This window comes from Barbus barbus (assembly GCF_936440315.1).
Source record: "Barbus barbus genome assembly, chromosome: 25".
NCBI lineage: Eukaryota > Metazoa > Chordata > Actinopteri > Cypriniformes > Cyprinidae > Barbus > Barbus barbus.
Window position 1 is genome coordinate 16906975 of NC_136753.1, and position 20109 is coordinate 16927083.

Sequence of the window (20109 nt, forward strand, 5' to 3'; positions counted from 1 at the left end):
AATCAGAAATTGTCCTTCCATTTTCGTCATTTACAAAGGGATGAGACTCTCTTCAGCGATTTTCTACACCACTGCACTTGTCTTTTCTCCACCTCCATGTTCATGCACCACCTCACTCCCTCAAGACAACCCTGCCCCCTCCTTCCATTCCCGTGTGTGTTACCTAACACAGCAAGGACCAAACCATGAACAGAACTATGACACAAGCCTCCGCTCACAATAATTCAGATGCTCTGTTGCACAAGATGTGAAACCACCGGTTACACAATGCACATCTGGGATAAGATGTTCGATGAGTTGCAAAAGTTCCATTCAATCATCTAAGGACATTCAGGCTGCATTTAGACGTAGCATCTAGGTCAAGAAAACCACTTCTCTATACACAGGTTTGAATCTGTCAGATTAAGACAGGTCGAAAAGATGACATCCATAACTCAAGGCTATAGTGTTCCTTTAGAGACCTGCTATGACATTTCAAATCACTCTGATTCCATTTGTGGTTCAATTTATGAATGGTTGAGACTGAAAGTGTGCGTTTCCATTGACATTGTGCGCAGCAGATTGGTGCTAAAATTCTCAGCCACTATAATCATACAAATCACTGCAGTTATTGCAGTCTGCACCATTAAACTCCCTCTATTAAATGCTCTTCTGTCTGTGTCTAATGGTTGTCTGGATGAGTAATGCATAGGTGCTGGTGGCTGTGTATGTTTCATGGTGTAATCCAGTCACAGTGTGTATTGTACCTGACACATTAAACCTTAAACACACTCTGCCTAGCTAACTAAGCAGATGAAAGGACACATTTTACACACAGAATGGATTTGAAACAGTCCTCCCATAGAGGTACTTGTGTGAGGAACATCCAAGGCTCAATTCCAAGAGTAACACATCTTACTGGTTTAAATTCCAGGTGCTAAAACAAGCACAAAGCCTGGTCCAGTTCACATACATCATGACTTGCAAACAAAACCTTGCATTCTAGAAGATAAATCTCAAATATTCTTGCACACAGTCACTATTTTTCAGTGGATCCAATAGGATCTCTCATAAAAAGCGGCTCAGTGTTCCATTGTTATAAAAACATAACCGTAGCAAGAGTCTAGACAGGATGACAAATGTTCTATTTACTAAAGGATAAAAACCTTCCGTGTCACACCATATCCTGCCCACATCCTCCTAGCACTGATCCAATCTCTTCAATAGACAGGAAGCATCTGACGGCACAAAGCTTTAATTTTGTTACAGTAAGCGATAAGAGTGGATATGACTCTTGCTACGTTATTATTTTGAGTAACGCAAAACCTTCTTTTAAAGCTGACGCTTTGAGCATCACACTTTTACGAGAAATTACAAGAATAGCAACTCATTTTCTAAATTAATGTTTAAAATAAAAAATATGGAGGAGAGTTTATTTGGCATCAACATCAACTGCCTAACATCCACTGCAAATCAATGCCAAAATACATTACAATTATGAAATTATAACATATTTTGCTTTGAACTAGATGTTAAGATATAGATATACAAATATAGATGCATATACACATATATCCATTTTGAAACGTAGTTTCGCATAATCACAAAAAAATTACATTACACATTTAATATATACACATTATATGTATTTACGTTTATGTAGATTAAGATTAAGTTATTGTGATTAAGAAATCAATGCAACCTTATTTAAAATATATAAGAAATATTATGTATATACACTTTTTTTATATATACTTTGGGTTTGACTAGACTATGTTTGTTTTGGCTATTGACATTGCCAAAATTCATGTCTACCATTTTAGCATAAAATTCCTCTAAAATATATATAGCAGTTTGCAGAGAAAGGGTTAACAGTCTTTACTTGTTCCTGAAAGGAGATTGAGATGGTTCCACTTAGGGAGAGCAAAGAGAGCATCGCAATATGTCATGTCACATTGACAGAATTACCCTGTTGTTTCAGCTTGTCTGGCAGTCAACACATCACACATTATTCACTAGTTTCTTCACTAGATCTAATGTTGGTCATAGCACTACGGTAATCACACCTGCAGTGACAGCACACCTTACTGACCCATAATAACATTTGCCCAAACTAATTCAGTGTCATTCATAAAAAACTGAAACCCTCCCAATTTACACTTCCTCTTGCGATCCTCCACTCTTTACCCTTCATACCCCAGACAGGCTTACCAGGTGTGTGCGACGGTGAATCGGCGCCTGTGGCGGCTGCCCTTGTTAACCATGAGCTTGCGGAAGAGGCGCGGGGAGCTGCGGGGAGATATTTTGGGGGAGGTGATGCGCTTGTTGCCGGCACCCAGTCTTGGAGGCTCCAGCTCCAAATGCATGTGCTCCTTAAAGGTACGAATGCAGGGGTCCAAGTCCGGAGCACTCAGCTCATTGGATGACATGGTGATGCTGCAGGTTGAAACAGCCCTATTTCGTCCTTTCTGAGTCACACTACCAGTTATTCCCTCCGTTTCTCTCAGTCAACTAGAGGTTATGCCATGCAGGCTGATGTTTTGTGTGTCAGACAGGAATAAATGTGTGCGCTTGAGCTGCTCTATTCTCTCGCTTCCTCTGTCAGCTTAGGCTTTCGGCAATGCAGTAGAATAATCCTCTCTCGTTCAGTTCCACTGACACACTGAGAGCAGTCCCCGTCAGTGCAGTCACACCTCCTTCCTGTGAGAACAAGAAAAAAAGAAAAAACACACTCTCTCTCTTTATCTACAACCACAACTCTCTCTATCTTTCTCTATTTAGGCAAAATGAGAGAAGAAAGACTGTCTGTCTCTCCTACACAGACATAACTGATTTCATAGGATCTTGGATGTCCAGTGTTCTTTCTTTTATTTAGATGTCTGTCTCCCACTCAGTCCTCCTGCTCTGTTCTCGCAGCTCCTCAGACTCGCACTTACTTCACTCAGCTCCAGGAAACTCCATCTTAAATTATTCAACAGTGGGCAAGAGCAGGTCTTCTCTCCAATCAGCGACTCCTCTCTTTAGGAACTACCAGGTAGAGCTTCTCGTGATGCAGGGAGAAAACCCAGAGGAAGGAATCGACTGAGCGCACCTAATTCTGCTACCACAGGTGCTGTCTGCTTTGTAAATAAATGGAATGGCTTTGAGATCCTTGGATTTAAAAAAAGCCATGAGAAAATGTGCATAGTGACGGTAAAAGCTCCGCCCCTCCCTGCGACTGATTGGCTGAGCTGTGGTTAGTTATGGATGTCTCTGGCTGAATTCTGATGTGGGCTTCTGCCCTTTCACAGCTCAGTGGTGTTCAAGACACTGATAAAAGAAAAAATCCAAAAAGCAATTTAAGCTCAGGATTAGCAGTGTCTGGGGAAATAAATATTGGTATGAGGTAAATGAAGGTTTAGATACTAAAGTGGCTGGTTTGAAGAGAAAATAATGGGAGTGAATTGGAAAGAGAAAATTATTTAAATGGAACATACAGATGGACAGAAAACAAAAGCAATTTAAAACAAAGAGAAAAAGACATGATGTGTGAATTCCTTCAATATATATTTAACCGAACATGCTTAACTTTATCAACCACCCAGGAAAATCAATACACAAGCTCCAATACACAAACATTTCATTTTATATGTGTTCAGATGTTCAGTCAGAAAGCACCTAGACACCTATACACCAATAAATACCTAATGAAACAAATCGCAAAACCGTGATGTGATTTCTGGAGGTGCATTGTTGAATGCCCTTCAAAGCACGTTTGAACGTGAAACAGCATACCGCTCGCCCTGTGTGACAGCAACACAGCAGGATTATCTCCGGCTCTCATAGAGACATGCTGAAGAATGGAAGTACGCTAGCCAGCTATCAACCTGCCAGTCAACACCCGCCGGCAGCCAAGACTTCACCATGGAGACGAAGAAGAGGAGGAAGTAATGAGAACAGGAAAAAATTATGAATGAGAGGATAAACAAAAAAGTTGGAACAGATGGTAAAATCTTATATTTTATGAGATGTTTTGACAGATCTTTCAACACAGGAGACCTATGATATATAACTTAAATTCCCTTATTTTAGCAAGCAAAGATTTAACTTGTTTAAACTGGGTTGAGATTCTGAGATTGCTATGAAAGAGGAGAGAGACAGATACTAGAAAGCCACTGAGATCAGTTTGACTATAAGTATCAGTATGGATGGAATGAGTATCAAGTTGTTTAAGGGTTACTGAACCTTGAAGTTTTGTATATCTAATGAGGTTGTGTATATTGAAAAGTGTAAAGGGACCAAGAACTGAACCTTGAGGCACCTCAGTGACTAGCTGATGAGTCTCAAACATCCTCCTCTCCAGGAAACCTTAAGGCCCGGGTACACTTCATTTTCTGTGTTCTACTCCATCTAGTGCACAGTTCAGCATTCAAGCCATATACTATATGGACCAATAGTGCTGATGGACATGTTCGGCACTCATGCACTACCCAGTGAACTTTTGTTTTTTGGAGCGCTCAAATCACTCACACATTAGCTGTATGTGCACAAGTCCGTGCAAAGTGTGTGCAGACATCAATGCACTGTAACGAAAATTGTTATACGAACGTAACATGAACAAAGGAAGCATGCTTTTAGCAGGATATGTTTGATTCTGTAAACACGGCAATAACATGGCTTCAGTGCAGTTTTTGCAGTGTAAAGACAACTGTCGATGTATAATCTGCTCTGTATTCCCCTAAAGATCTTGCCCCATTGTGGTAAACTGGCTCCAACAGAGGGGAAACTGGGGCAATTATTCTATTTACTGACATATCAACTACCCTAGGGAGATAAAGCCATAGTGGAAAACTACAGTGCAAATCTGTAAACACAATTTTGAGGACCCTGCAGGTGATATGACTTCCATTTAGCAGACACTTCCTTAACCAACAGACAGTCCTCTGGGATCAACCTTCAGTAAAGTGGCTTATTAAATGCAACAGTTCATGAGTCACTGCTGCTAGGACTTGAACCTATAACCTTTGAGCTACCATCCCACAGTAACTACTAATCTACTACTACTACTACTATCCTTAGTAGGGGTTTGCATTATTGTGAAATCCAAGCCTTGTGTAGTAATGTGAGGCTAGCACCGAGTTCAATGACGAGGAATGTGATCAAATCACTCTGACTGACCTTTCTGAGTTGGGAGCCTATTCACTGATGGAGTCTTAGTGGAGAGGTCTTACATAACTGAAGGTCTTACATAAAGATATTTCCATACTGTTGACTGCTGCGATGAGGGAAGTCATATGGCTCCCAATGCTAGCTCATATAGTAAAAAGGATGAGAGATGCTGGGCACCAACACGGACATTATGAGGAAAAATAGAAAGCTAAGATGAGAGGAATGAGAATGAGGGTGTAAACAACCCCTGCAGAGTGAAATTTAAAATCATTTCACAGGATTAGAATTTGTTATAAGCTGTCTTGTAAATGCTTACCAAGATCTCCCAACTACATTTCTCACCTTGCACAGTGCTGGGTATTAAAGGTGCCATAGAATGCATTTGATACAGTATTTTAAATTGTTCTCTGATATCTACACAGAAGGTATGTGGCTTAGGTAAGGGCAAAAAATCTCCAGAAACGATTTTACATGTCCATTTACAACCCTAGGATTTCTGCCTAGAATGAAACGGTCTGTTATTGGCTTATTTGGCAGGGTAATGAATAATAATGAGCTCTGCTCTGATTGGCTGTTTCACAGTACGGATCATCAGCAAGGAGGAAGCACAGGGAGGAAAATATATATTTAAATACTTTCTCTCGCAGTTATATCGTCGGGTAATTATACTGTATATAAAACGCGGGCATCGGGGAGCCGTTATTAATATGCGAGGCATTGAAACTGCTTTTGAACGATCCATCGATCGCATTATAGTTCACTTTCAAGAGACGCGATCACACAAACTATGTTTACATTATGGAGCAACAGTACTTACCACACATTTCACAAGATCAGATGCTTGTCAGTGGTGCTCAGGATCTGTAAGTCATTCGCCATCATCCTCATCTCTCCTTACTGAGAGTGAAATCTTATGTACTGTAACAGGCTACCGCTAGCAAGGAGCTAACCATGTCCCTTTAGTGGCTCGCGTTATTTGCTTTCTGTGCCTTTCTGAATACAGACACCAACCCATCCCTGCACTTCCCACCCCCTGCACGGCCTGGAACATAACATTTATTGTGTTATTTTCGCTGTTGTCCGCACTTGTTTATTTACAATACCTGCAGAGCTTCTGATGGTTCGGCCGGCTTAGAACAAGGACGGGTTTATGCAAATGTTGGGGGCGTAGTGATCCTGACTGTTGCGTCACAGTCGGTGTTATGTTCTGATTCGCCTGTTTTTCAGTGGTCTTTTTTAATCACGAGATTTACATATGAAGGAGAAAACTATGGTGTTTGAGGCTCACTGTATGTCATTTCCATGTACAGAACTGTTATTATTTAAATATGCCAGGGTAAAGACAGTTTTTCATTCTATGGCACCTTTAAGTATTTTGTGAGCCTGTAAGACCAAGAAGATTCCCTCTACACTAAACATTGAATGTATCAGTTGTGGTTTCTGCCTATAATATTAAATAACATATCAAGCTACAAGGAGATTCAATTTATCTATTTTTACAGCCAGCAAAAATCCCTCTTTTAGAAAGCTACTGTAGATATAGAAACACAAAGGAAGTCATTAATTCAGCCCAAAATATTTAACATACAGTCGCATCACTTTCTAGTTTTTGTAAACTAATACCCTGTTAAGAACTTTAGAAGATTAAAGATTGAAGATTAAAGTTTGAAAATCTCCAGTTGTTTTGCAGTGTTGAGATGTTTACTATAATCTAATTACCTTGATGGTGCCATTGCAATATTACAAGTGAACTGCAATTGGGCTTTTATTCTTGCCCTCGTCCGCAAGTGATTTTTTTTTTTATGTTTAACCAATTTCTATTATTTTATTTGTTATATATGTAACCATATACTGTATTGCTACTTTTTTACAGCAAAGGCAACACAGAAGTTGTGCTATGAATTAACAAGTCATGCTAATTTACCTAACAATGGCAAAGCAGCTGTGATGCTGTATGTAATTTACACAGAAGCAAAGCAAAAAAAATGAAATGCAAATCTAGTTTAATTATTGCTGTTGTTACTGTGCTACAGCCGGTACTACTCCTGGAGTTGCACTGAAATTCAGTTCTTATAGTTTATGGATATGTGGGACAGACTCTTTGAGCTGTTAGTAAATTGCATCAAATGATTAGAATTAGCACTCCACTCCACAGCAGGAGACACTGTAGCTGACAATGTGGGAAATGCAGGTCAGTGTGATTTGGAGGATAGTTGATTACTGCAGGCCGCAGCCAGCCTCCATTACTTGGTCTCTAAGCACAAATCAAGCCTGGAAACTAAAAAGCTTCATGCCTCTAATCCAACAAAATTGTTTGCGCACATACAATGTCTGACTGTGACCACAGTGTGAACACGTTCTAATGGTACAGTCGGTGTGTTTGTGTGTGTGTGTGTGTGTGTGACACAGTCATCCTTCATCTTCACCCTTGTCTGATGGCTCCTCTGGCATTTTCAGGTGAAGGGTCATATGAAAAGAGATGTCTTAAAATCCTCCACTAAGAGCTTTGAAGGACACCATCAATTGACAAAATCAAAAGCCTTTGAGAAAGACAATTCTAATCTTCCTCAAGAAAGGCCAAGCGTAATGAGAAAATAACACAGACTGGGAAAGAACATACACAAACACACAGACAGTGATTTAACTTAGCAGTATAAATGGAAACATTCCATAGACTTCTATTGTTTTTATTTACAGCTAGTTATCAATACTATAACTTTACCCTTCTTCATTTTTCCAAAAAAGAAAAGAAAATGTATTTTGTATCATTTTAACAAATGAGGATGCCCCTTAAAGGAGTATTTATCAGATTTACTGAGTAAAGTGGCTCGCTTCTGAGTACAAATCTGACCCCAAAATATGGCACACAAACACATATATATTATAATATAATATAATATAATATAATATAATATAATATAATATAATATAATATAATATAATATAATATAATATAATATAATATAATATAATATAATATAATATAATATAATATAATATAATATAGGCCCGGTTTCACAGACAGGGCTTAGGTTAAGCCAGAATCTGGCCATAGTTCAATTAAGACATTTAAGTAGCTTTTATAAATATGCCTTAGATAAAAACATTATTAGTGTGCATCTTGAAAAACAATGAATCTAACATATTTTAAGATCACTCAGTGCAAGTTTCTTTCAATTGAAATAGCCCAGACATGCATTTTAGTCTGGGACTAGGCTTAAACCTTGTCTATGAAACCGGGGGATAGTTTCTACATTAGTAATGTTATTATTAGTGATAGTTTGTTGAAAAAATAAATAAATACAATTTCTGATACATCAGAGTTGGGTAATGTATTATGTATTCTTCTAATTACTTTTCCTGATAACGCAGAAATGTAATGTGTTACACTTTAAATTTATGTACTGTAATTTGATTACAGTTCCTCAAATTAATTGTCAATTAAATTACATTACTTAAGTTACTAATGCAATGTTAAAAAATATATAAAAAATCAAAAAATAATGTTTTGCTCGTCAGTATGCCCTTTAATAAATCACCGGAGAATGCGAGATAAAATGCAGACGAGTCCTACAAAATTTAGATGCAATGAAAGGTTTTCTAACATATTTCAAAATGTTTCACTCGATTTCACATATTTTAGTCTGGCATTATAGCTTGGGAAAAGTTCGACTAGTACATGTGTACAAGTTTATGTAAAATAAATGACTCATCAGAATGAGATCCTCCGCTGAATTAAGCCACGCGTCACACTGCAATCTTCTTCTGAGGTAAATTCAAGGCTTATTCCTCACAGCGTGTCCAGCTTGTTATTCCAAAAACTAAAAGTAGCCTAGATGAACCTGATGAATCTTAATGCTTAGTTTACAGAGGTGATGTGAGATGGTCCTCACTGCAGAACACAAGATCCAGGGGGCGAGGTTGGATCCAGATCCAACTCCTCCCACATTACATATACCTACCCGTCTCCACCCCCTGTTCCCTAAACCCACCCATCTCCACCCCTAAACCTACCAATATCCATCCCCTAGGTGTGGATCCAGCCCCGCCCCCTGGATCTTTGTTCTGCAGTGAGGGGCTACTGGGTGATGTGGGCATTTGCATGTTGGCACGTCTCAAGCCTGGTTTCATGTGGATGATTATCATATAGCGCACGATGCGCCTGGGTGTGACCACAATACAGATAATGAACTCAGATGGGAAAGACTGTACATCAACCGGTTTCAAACTAATTTCTTTATCAGAGAATTTTTGTTTTTGACATGGCTGACTTATGTCTTACTAAAATTACACTTCCAGCTTTCTTTAGATATATTTCCCATGTCTGTGTGTTTTCGTTCATTTTAGTGATGCATTTTAGGAAGATATTTGCAGAGACTGAGACTGCAGAAAGCTATTTGTTTTCTTTATTTTACAAAAGCACAATATTTTGTTAGTACTGCAAGTGCATACAAATAAAAGACCCTTTACAGTTTCAAATGATGTATCACTATTATCTGTATGATCAAAAATTACGAAACAGTTCTTTTCGCTGCTATCAGGAAAAAATGCAAGTGATCATTCAAGTTGCTGTTTAACTAATGTAAATTTCCAGTCAATATTAAATTAATGAAAGAACTATGAGTTTCACTCTGTAGAGTATTTTTTAGGTTTGATAACTTGAAAAGTAAAGTAAACTTGAAAGTAAAGTAATTTATAATCTGATTACTTTTTAAATGCAGTAATCAGTAATGTAATCAAATTACAATTTTAAAGAAGTAATTAGTAATTTGTAGTCAATTACTTTTTTTAGTAACTTACCCAACACTGGACATCATTAATCAGGTCATTTGAAATCCATAATTTTTTCCTTCTTCTATGGAGCACATTGAAAAATATTTAGCAACAGGTTTAGAGATCCTTAGATACAGAAAAAAAAATATTTATTTAATATTTAACTGATAATGTATATTAAAGCATATAAATCAACATATTGGCCAATGTAAATGTTGTTAGGGTGTTTACACAAACTCACACATTGATGTAAAATTTTACATACTGTGTATACACACTAACTGGTCCATTCAAGCCTCGTTGAAAAAAAAAAAGCAACTACAACATTCTGTTAAACTTCTCTTTTTGTGTTCCTGAGAAAATTTAGGGTCAGTATATTCATATTTCTAAGAGATGATGATGACTAAAAGTCAAAGAGACAGAAGTGTTCTTACATCATACAGCCATTCATCCTGCAGGAAGTGACATATTAGAACTAAACAGACCTCGATCTGACCCGGACACAAGAGCGTGAGGAGGTCTCTTGCCCTGGAGCCTTGTGCAATGGCACTTCTGAATGAATCTGCCTCACACTGTCTGGATGACTTGATGTCAGAAATGTTTCTTTCTCTCTCTCTCACACACACAATCACATGCACACAATAGAGCGCTCAGCCCCCAGAAAGTGGGTAAAGTCACTGTTGAATTCGCTTGGCAGACAGCTCAGTGCCCTGTGGTGTCTGTCCTCCAGCATCATTGCTTATGCCTGGCCCATAAAGCTGTCCCACAAGCCACCTGGGAGCGCCCAAATCAATCTGCAACGGAGTCACGTCAGCAGGAAAATAATTGTGCTCCAAATATAGCACTTTCCCTAAACCTTGTCTCCTGATTCTCCTGACACACACATCAAACAGACAGCTCTAACAAGAGCAGAAATGCAAGAGTGTGAGATAGCAGGGCAAATAATGAATGCTTGCCAGGGTGTCTTTATTCGTTTATGTAACATATATATATATATATATATATATATATATATATATATATATATACATATATATATATATTCAGTATTCTAACTGGAATGAAGTCAAACCATAGCTTATGAAATTTAAGTCAATTTTCACTGATTATGTGCCTTTTCCAGTGAGGTGTTTTGTTACCCCGATCAACCGATTCACTGAAAATATCCTAAAAAATGACAGATTCACAAATTGGAAATAATTTTCTCATAAATGCACCAAAGATCGTTATGGCAGATGTCAAGATTTTCAGTGGAAACTGATATAATCTTGGTCTGTTTCTCTCAAAACACCTGTAATAGGGTGGTATGATTCACTTTTTTTAATCATTTTGTTCTTGACAGTCCTCATACATTTTCATTTTATGTAAAAGAGTGGCCATGATATTCAACTAGATCTATTATGTTTCTGGGTGAACTATTCCTTTAAATAAACATTATGAGACTAACACCCAGATCTTATCTCAATTTGTCATCCATTTTAAAGAGGCGTGCAATGAAACGGCCTACTTTAATACATTTTATGACAAATGTGGGTCTGGAGTGTTTTTGGGGAGCAGACTGATGAATGCTCATGAGGTTTACCAAACCAAAGTTGTCACACACAGAAACGCCTGAGAAGAAAAACCATGACGTATTTTAGTCTCAATGCTGTCCTCCACTGGCAAACAATGACAACAACTACCAACTTAATACATGTACTGTAATCTGATGGAAAACATTTAGCAAACACATCAAACTTGTGTGCTCTAAAGTTGAAATGTTGAAAATCAGACCTGTTTATTTTCAGACAGATAAAACAAAAATCTAATTTGTGGCTACACTTATAATATAAAGTATAATAAGTATCCAATCACAAATTTATTTTGGACTTATTGGTGCATTTGCTGTGAGCCCATCATCCATTGCAACTCACTAATTGCAACTCTTCTGTCAAATCACATCTTTTTAGCAGACAAATTAAAGGAATAATGATTGACTGATGATTACAAACCAGATGTTGCTGTGTTTCCAAGCACAGCCAGACAGATTTCCCTCTCCTCATGGCAACAAGACTGAGCAGCTGCAGCTTAAATCACCAGTGCTGGAAGCAAAACTAATATATTTCATCTCTTATCATGCAGCAATTTAGGATTTCCATATCTACATATGTTATATGTAAGGCATATTGCAGATGCTAAGACAAACAAGTACATTAGAAAGACCGAATAAAACATTTAAAGGAATAGTTCAACCAAAAATGAAAATTCTGTCATCACTTGCTCACCTTCCAAATATGAGTTTCTTTCTTCTGTTCAACAGAAAAGAAGATATTTTGAAGAATATTGGTAACAAAGGGATGACGGTAGCCATTGACTTCCATAGTATTCTTTTGTCTCCATAATATGGAAGTCAATGGCTACCGTCAACTGTTTGGTTACCTACATTCTTCAAAATATTTTCTTTTGTGCTCAGCTAAAGAAAAAAAATTAGGTTGAGGGTTAGTAAATTATGACAGAATTTTCAGTTTTGGGTAAACCAAACCTTTAGGTAGATTTCAAATAATTTAATACTGTATAATATGTGTGCTAATTTACAAGCTTTGCAGACACTTCTACATATCTAAAGCAAATTATGCAAATCATGAGTGATGAGAATCAACTTCAGAAACAGTGAGAAATTAGAGGTGAATTTTTACTCCTGAAACATCTTTCTACAAAAGCAACATGCAATCACATAAATCAGAACAGCCACAATCTACATCTTATGTAGATAAAATAAATAAACACACAATTCACAATTCCTCTTAATTAATATTAGAGAGTTTAAAATAATTTAAGTAACACTGCCAAAGCAACCAAAACAAAATAAGTGTTTTTATAAGGCCGATGCAGACTGTCAGTTAAGGAAACAACAACCTGACTTTTACAGCTAAAATAAGACGTTTTTGTTTGTTTCAGGGGCACCTGACATGACCAAATAAAACAAAATGCTTATACAATATAAGTAATACTCACTGCCTTTCAACAGTTTGGGGTTAAGATTTAAAATGTTACAATAGATTTTTATTTAAAATAAATGCCGTTCTTTTGAACTTTCTTCATGGACTTGAGCGACTCTTTCTCAAAGAGCAAAGAGTCCATGAAAAAAAAGATCACCGTTTCATTAAAATATCAAGCATTATTAAAATATTTTTAACATTGATAATAATAAATGTTTCTTGAGCGCCACAGCAGCAAATTAGAATGATTTCTGAACAACCATCACAAGAATATCCTACTTGTTATTTAAAAATATATTAAAATAGAAAACAATTATGTTCAAATGTACAAATAAATGTTGGTTTCATGAGCATAAAAGACTTCTAAAACTTTAAAAAACTAAAAAAATATAATAAAATCTTACCATCCCCAAACTTTTGAAATGAAGCGTATAATATAGCCTACATTTATATAATCTACACACTTAAGGTTTGTTAAATTAATTGGTGTTTCCAAACAGATTTACCAAACTAAACCAAATAAATGAAAATAAATGGTACACTTCTCAAGACAAAAAAAGTACAAAAGTCAATGCATTTTAAACTGAGATGGAAAGTTCCTGAACGTCAAACATTTTACACACATCTTTTATAAGATATCAGATTTCTGAAATGAATGTTGAGGAGCAGTGAAAGGAGCTGATTGACACGGACTCACCACTCAGAGTCCACAGGTGTGATGTCAATGCGAGGGGGTGTAATGAAGGGCAGTGTAGTTGGTCTTGCCATGATCTCGTCATCTGGACTCCGGGACCTCTCCATCTGCCGCCATGATAAAGGAGGCAACTGTAGGTTACCAGAGAAACGGCGCCGCCTCCGCCGCAGGTCCACTCCCAGCGTGCAACCCGAAGATGTGAAAGATTCACTTAGCCTGCAGTCCGGAGGCTCTTTACTGTCCTGGAGTGAAAAAAGAGAGGTAGGTAGGTAGGTAGTAAAAACATGTAATGCCATGTCAGCAGATGAGGCTATTTTAATGGCAAGAGCTGTATTGTACATGTTCTGCCAGTTACATAAGAGTTGTATATATACAATAAAATAAAAGCAAGTAAGAAAGAAAGAAATGACAGAGCAAAAAGGAAAATTGCTTTCAGTGGGCTTAAGATTTGAATGAACGAGACAAATTAAGACATTATAACGTATTTCATACCACTAGAGGGCGCCAAAGCCTTTCACTCAACATCAACTTCCATGTTTCTTGAAAATACATAAAATGAGATTTAACTGAAGTCTGTTGTACAGACAAAAGCTCTAGATGTGGGAAAGTCTAAACAAAACAGAAAATAGCTGTAATTAATATTTTAAATATTAGGATTAGACGTGTCAAATCTTCACAGTCAAATATATTCAGTGTTACAAAATTAAAACAAGCACAAAAAACGTGATATACACATGCAAAAAACGTTGTGTTTTTTGCATGTGATATATATTTTTAGATGAATATTACTGGATAAGTACTGGTTAGCAAAGTACTACCACCTAAAAACCAAAATATTACCAAGATACTTCCATTGTACATTTTGTAAGGAAAGGGAAAGACCCCACAGAACTGAGATATGAGAAACACTGCATTGATTGATATCTGCTGTAGTCGCTCTAATACATTTTCCATTACCGCTGTGTTCCGGCGTACATGCTGTTCATTTGCATGTACTGCAAAACCATGACAAGCAAAGACTTCTTTCAATTTAGTCATCCTCACGAGGTGCACACAAAAACATATGCACAACCAGTAGTCACCAACAAATTATTCATATGCACTGCTTCTAGTTCAATTTAAATCAGTGTGATGAGTTTTTCTAGGAGGTTATGCGAATAGAATAGTTTTTAAGATACAACACCCTCTTAAAAATAAAGCGATACCTTTCAAAAGGTATACTTTAGGTACTATTATGCACTTTTAAAGTACTAATATGTAGCTTTAAGGTACTAATATGTATCATTTAGGGTTAGATAAGATAAAAATATGTACCTTTTAGTTTCTGTACCTTACGGTTCCACCCCAGTGACAGCTTTGTATGAAGTAATTTTTGATTATTTTTGATTTACGCTATTTTATTTGATACTTTATTGTATCTTATAAATATTAAAAGCATATAATAATTCATTCAAATATTAAAAGCAAATAATATTTTTCATCTAATCATTTTAATTCATATAATTGTTTCTAGTTATTTTAAGCTCTAAAAAATATTGAAAATAAATTCTTATTCATAAGTTCTGAAAGTGCTGTCAGGTACAGACCCAAATCATCGCTGCTGCATAGTTGCATTTTTCCAGTTGCCAAATATGTTAATGTAGTGATTTCTGGCGCTATGGCATTTCTGCATGGTGTCGGAGATGTTAGAGTGTCTCAAATAAGATCGGTCACAAACATGATCCCTGCACAATCTAATGTGTAGTGTCTTATTAACTCACTGTCATGCATTGTGTGCAACACATTTCTTCTCCCTCTTCATGTTTTATCCATTTTCTCCACTGCTAAAGAAACTCTTCAGCCCCTTAAAAGTCCTCGTCCGTACTCCTAACAATTTCGGACATTAAGACCTCTTTTAAGGGTTAAGATGCTTTCTGAATGACTGTTTTCTTTATTAGGATCTTTTCTTTAAATTTAAGAGGAAACACCCACATTTCTAAGAATTTTCTTAGAATTTTGTTACTAGGAGCAACTCTTAGCACTAAGATGTTTCATGAATAAGGGCCCTGATGTCAATTAACTTAATTAGTTGCTAGATGTTCTCCCAGCTGAATCTTTTTTAGCCCTTTATTGCCCCCAAGCCAACTTTTTTTGAGACCTGTAGCAGGCATCAAATTTGAAACAAGCTCATTTAGTGGATAAATGTGTAAAATTTCTCAGTTTAAACATTTGTTATGTTATCTATGTTCTATTGTGAATACAATATTGGCTCATGTGATTTGAAAGTCTTTTAGTTTTCATTTTATTCAAATTCATGTTGTATTTTCCTAATTTCCAATTTATTTATATGCAACATACAATATCAGTTATAGCTTTGTGCATGTAAAACCATTCACACTATGCTGTGTGCTGTGCTGTTGCAACACAGTGGTAGGGAGCATGATGGGAAGATATGTGGGCAGCTGAAGATGTTTGATAGCAGATCAACACTGGCTGGAAAGCAAAAGAAACTCGCCAGCAACTGATATCATCAGAACAGCTGAGGAAAGAAGAGTGTTTCTGCATCATCTGTCGGGTACTGAAAAAACTCTCAGAAGTGAACAGAGCTCAATGTTATGAAGAGGAACACTGTTGACAGGAGCTGCTAAAAATCTCATCTAAACAGACATAGCTGCAAAGCTCTGAATGTTAAGACAAGAAAACACTCCTACACCCCTCTTTACAAGCACCAATTCAAGGAGAGCTATTCATCTGAAAACAGAGCAGGTGGAGTCCAAATGATGCCAAACATAATAGAAAATGCATTACCACAGATCAGATCTCCATATGTTGCCAAATTGTAGAAATCTGTATAAGTCTTCCACTCCACATCCCCACATAGATCAGATTTTTTCCCCTTCAAGCCTTTCCTTCAAAAAACTCTTAATGTAGTTCCTTCAATAGGGACTTTCATGTGCTTCACTTTGCTGCATTTGTCCTTAAATGTATTGCTCACTTTGAATGCTGTGAACAATTTGCTATCCTTCACATCACATCCTGGGTGGATGAATCATGCTGAGAGTCTCAAGAGTTCATTTCAATATTTCAAAATACTCCAATATGGATGCTGCAGATAACTTCAAGGTTTGGTGCATTCTCCAGTCCTCAAACATGCTGTATCTGACAAAACGTGTTCTGGCTAGAGGTGACTATAAAGACAGATGTTACAGAGGCCTTCAAGCATCAAACTGATTTCAAAAGAAGAACTTCCACCATAGAAGTTCATCAGTTCCTCCAGCAGACCACTAGTCTATATGTACCACCAAGGTCCTGTGAGGCACGACATTTCAAAAACAGTAAAGCTAAGCTCACTTGAACTTGAACTTAACAAAACAATATAAAAATGATTTCTATAAGCCATATACGATATTCTGTTGAAAGCCATAGGTTTATGTAAAAGACAAAATTTAAAGTCACCATTAAATCAAAATTGACTATTCAGATTGGACTATTTTTAATGATAAATGTAGCTGCAATAAAATAATAGTTATTAATAGTTTTATATATATATATATATATATATAGAGAGAGAGAGAGAGAGAGAGAGAGAGAGAGTTTTAGTTAACGATAATAACCCTGCCTGTAGTAATTAAATTAAAGCAATAGCAAACAGAAACAATAAAGCAGACAAAATTATTTCCCACCATGTTTCTTCTCATTCAAGAAGAACATCACAATAGGTAAGAAAGATGATTGCAACTACTGATTCATGCTGATTTTAACCTGTTATTTACTAACCTGTTATATCCTGATATCTCTCCCCTGAAAGGGTTTAAACAGTGCTGATCGTTTGTGAATGAGTCAGAAAACAACATCATTCAGTCTGATCCATTCTGATTCAATCATAAATCGAAATGATTCGAGGTATTTCAGTTGTGGTAGAGGTAATCAGATTAATAGCTTACTGGAAGGGAAGATTTTCAGTTAATAATCATTTCTATTTTGGCTTGTTTCTTCTCCCACAAAGATGTCGTATGGCTTCAGAAGACTTGGAATATAGTACATTTTGATGATACTTTATGATGCCTTTAGACTTAAAATCTTAGGCTTCCATTATTTACTAGTAGCTGTGTCCAAAACAGCAACAAATTTTCATTTTAGGGTGAAATATTACTGTGTCCTTTAAACACAGTGTTCAGATTCCCCTTCACTCAATGACAAATCTGAAGATATTTTTCAGATTTAGATGCATCTATGAGCTCATGTAGTTTGGCAAAGGACATAATCTGTATTTGACAGTTTCAAACATTAGCTCACGGTAAACGTATCATGTTGTGATTGGACAGCATCCTCCGGACTATTGGCTCAGCCCTGTCTGTGCATCAGAATTATAGCATTTTGTCCCCAAATGAACTCAGAGGGAGAGCACAGGAGCACGACGGAGCAATCAGCCAGACCAGGGATGACCAAGGTGACCTCCTGAGATTCCCTGTGTCTGGAACACTCTGCGGTCAGCTCGCAGCCAACACCTGCAGTCACTCGAGACCACGTTTTTTTTAATTCATTAGACTAATGCAGCGGCTCTCCGAGCTATAAAACAGCCATGTGCTCTACGGATAACCTTTTCTCCTTCAAACTAAAATTACCCAAAGCACAGGCACTCAAACAAAATACCTTCAACCACATGGTGCTTGACTCTCTTTGACTTTGTTTGAAAGAAAAAAAAAACTTGAGGGAAAAGTGTTGCATCAAACACAGAACATTTATGAACAGCATATGATATGATTGTCAAAATATCAAAATTTCAGTAGTCCAGCAGTTCTCAGTTCTAGTCCTGGCGACCCATCACTTTGCACATTTTGTATGTCTCTTTTATCTGATACATTTAGTTCAGTTCATGGAGTTCAATAAAATTATCTAAAATTAACCACTGCTGTAATCATTAACAATAAAAGCGTACTTTCACAACATTCAACATCAGAAAAAAAAAGAAAAAAAAAAATGTATTGAACAGTCTCCTTTATTAAAAATGTTATGTAATAAATTAAAATAAATAAAGACAACATTATTATTAATTAACCTCAAATTAAAAAAATATATAAACTATTATTATTATTATTATTATTAATAAATGCAGTTTTATTATAATTAGTTTTGATATTAGTTTTATTGCATTTATTTTTGTTTAATACTAAGATTAAATAATGGCAACTATTATTTATAATAATAGTTTTATTGCTTTTAATTTTGTTTAAGACTAATATTAAATAATAACAACTATTATTTATATTGCTTTTTAGTACTAAAATGTTTTATTTAAAGCTATAATAATAATAATAATAATAATAAATATAAAATGATTAAATGTAATTGTATTTTCCATTAAGTTATTATTATTATTATTATTATTATTTATTGCTATTATTGTTGTAATTATTATTATTATAAAATGCAGTTTTCAAGTATATGCCATTAGGTGCCATAATGACAATTATTGTTAATATATACATTGCTACCCATTACTACCACTCCTTGTATGCACTGTATGAGGACTGCAATTGTTACTTTTTTCTATTCCTAGCATAAATTTACAGTAAAATGATTGTATATACAAAACCCAAGTGTACAGAATACATACTTTCACAACTAATTACATGTAATCCTATAACTAATCCTGTATAATGAGGTAAGTAGCTTAACTATGTTTAGTACCTTTCTGAATGACTATTAGTCCCATTATCCCAAAGCAGATAAAGAGAATCATTAAAAAGGTGACTGGAGAGACAGAAGAGACACATCACACTATGGATGTGAGTTCATAAAACAAAAGTTCAATAAATTGGACAGACCCGACTGAGAATCTGCAGGCAGAATTCTAAATAATGCCTGTAACAGAATAAGAATTGTATCCACTAATAACTGACAGTCAAAATAGCCATTACATTCCACATGCACTTAAAATAGTGACAAACAAACCTTCCATCACAAGGTTTTAAGCTTTCAAGGGCTTAGTCAACGACACGGCTTAGCAATCCAAACTAAGTTGACCAAGCCAAATTATTGAAACACAAACAGAGAAATACCTCAAATATTGGACAGAAGCAACATCACAACACAGTGCATTGGAATGTTATTTATCCCTAAACAAAGGGGGTGGAAACTGGTGGAATATTTGAGCAGAGTGACTAGGAAAAGTATCCAAAGATACATGCAGACAGGGACAGGGACAGACATGAAAGATGACAGACTGTGTCCCCACTGCACACAAATGAAGTTGAAACAGAAGTTCACTTTTTGACCTCATGTTTGAACAACACACAGACCAGGGACACTTCATTTCACAGCCCACCCCAAAGTCTTCCATCTGAAAGCACACAAGGACAAACTCTCAGGCCTGCAAGGTGAAACTCTAGCAAGATAAATGCCATCTGCAAGCTATGAGAAGCCCTGACATCACAAAAGGGCAGGAACCAGCAGGAAATATCAACCATAAAATGACATCAGGTATACAATGTCTTGTATGTTTAAAAGTCAAGCATACACCGCTCTGTATAGCCAAATCATTTACAAAAATAAGTT

The 20109-nt window shown here is 36.3% G+C and overlaps 1 protein-coding gene across 2 annotated transcripts in view; it reads right to left on the reverse strand.

The window, feature by feature from the left end:
- The window catches only part of pde4ba (phosphodiesterase 4B, cAMP-specific a), a 142032-nt gene that overhangs the window by 93840 nt on the left and 28083 nt on the right, over positions 1 to 20109 (reverse strand). For both annotated transcript variants that reach the window (XM_079376699.1, XM_079376700.1), the window contains exon 3: positions 13576 to 13814. In XM_079376699.1, coding sequence (XP_079232825.1) covers positions 13576 to 13814 — 239 coding nt within the window. The remainder of the gene's footprint in view (positions 1 to 13575; positions 13815 to 20109) is intronic.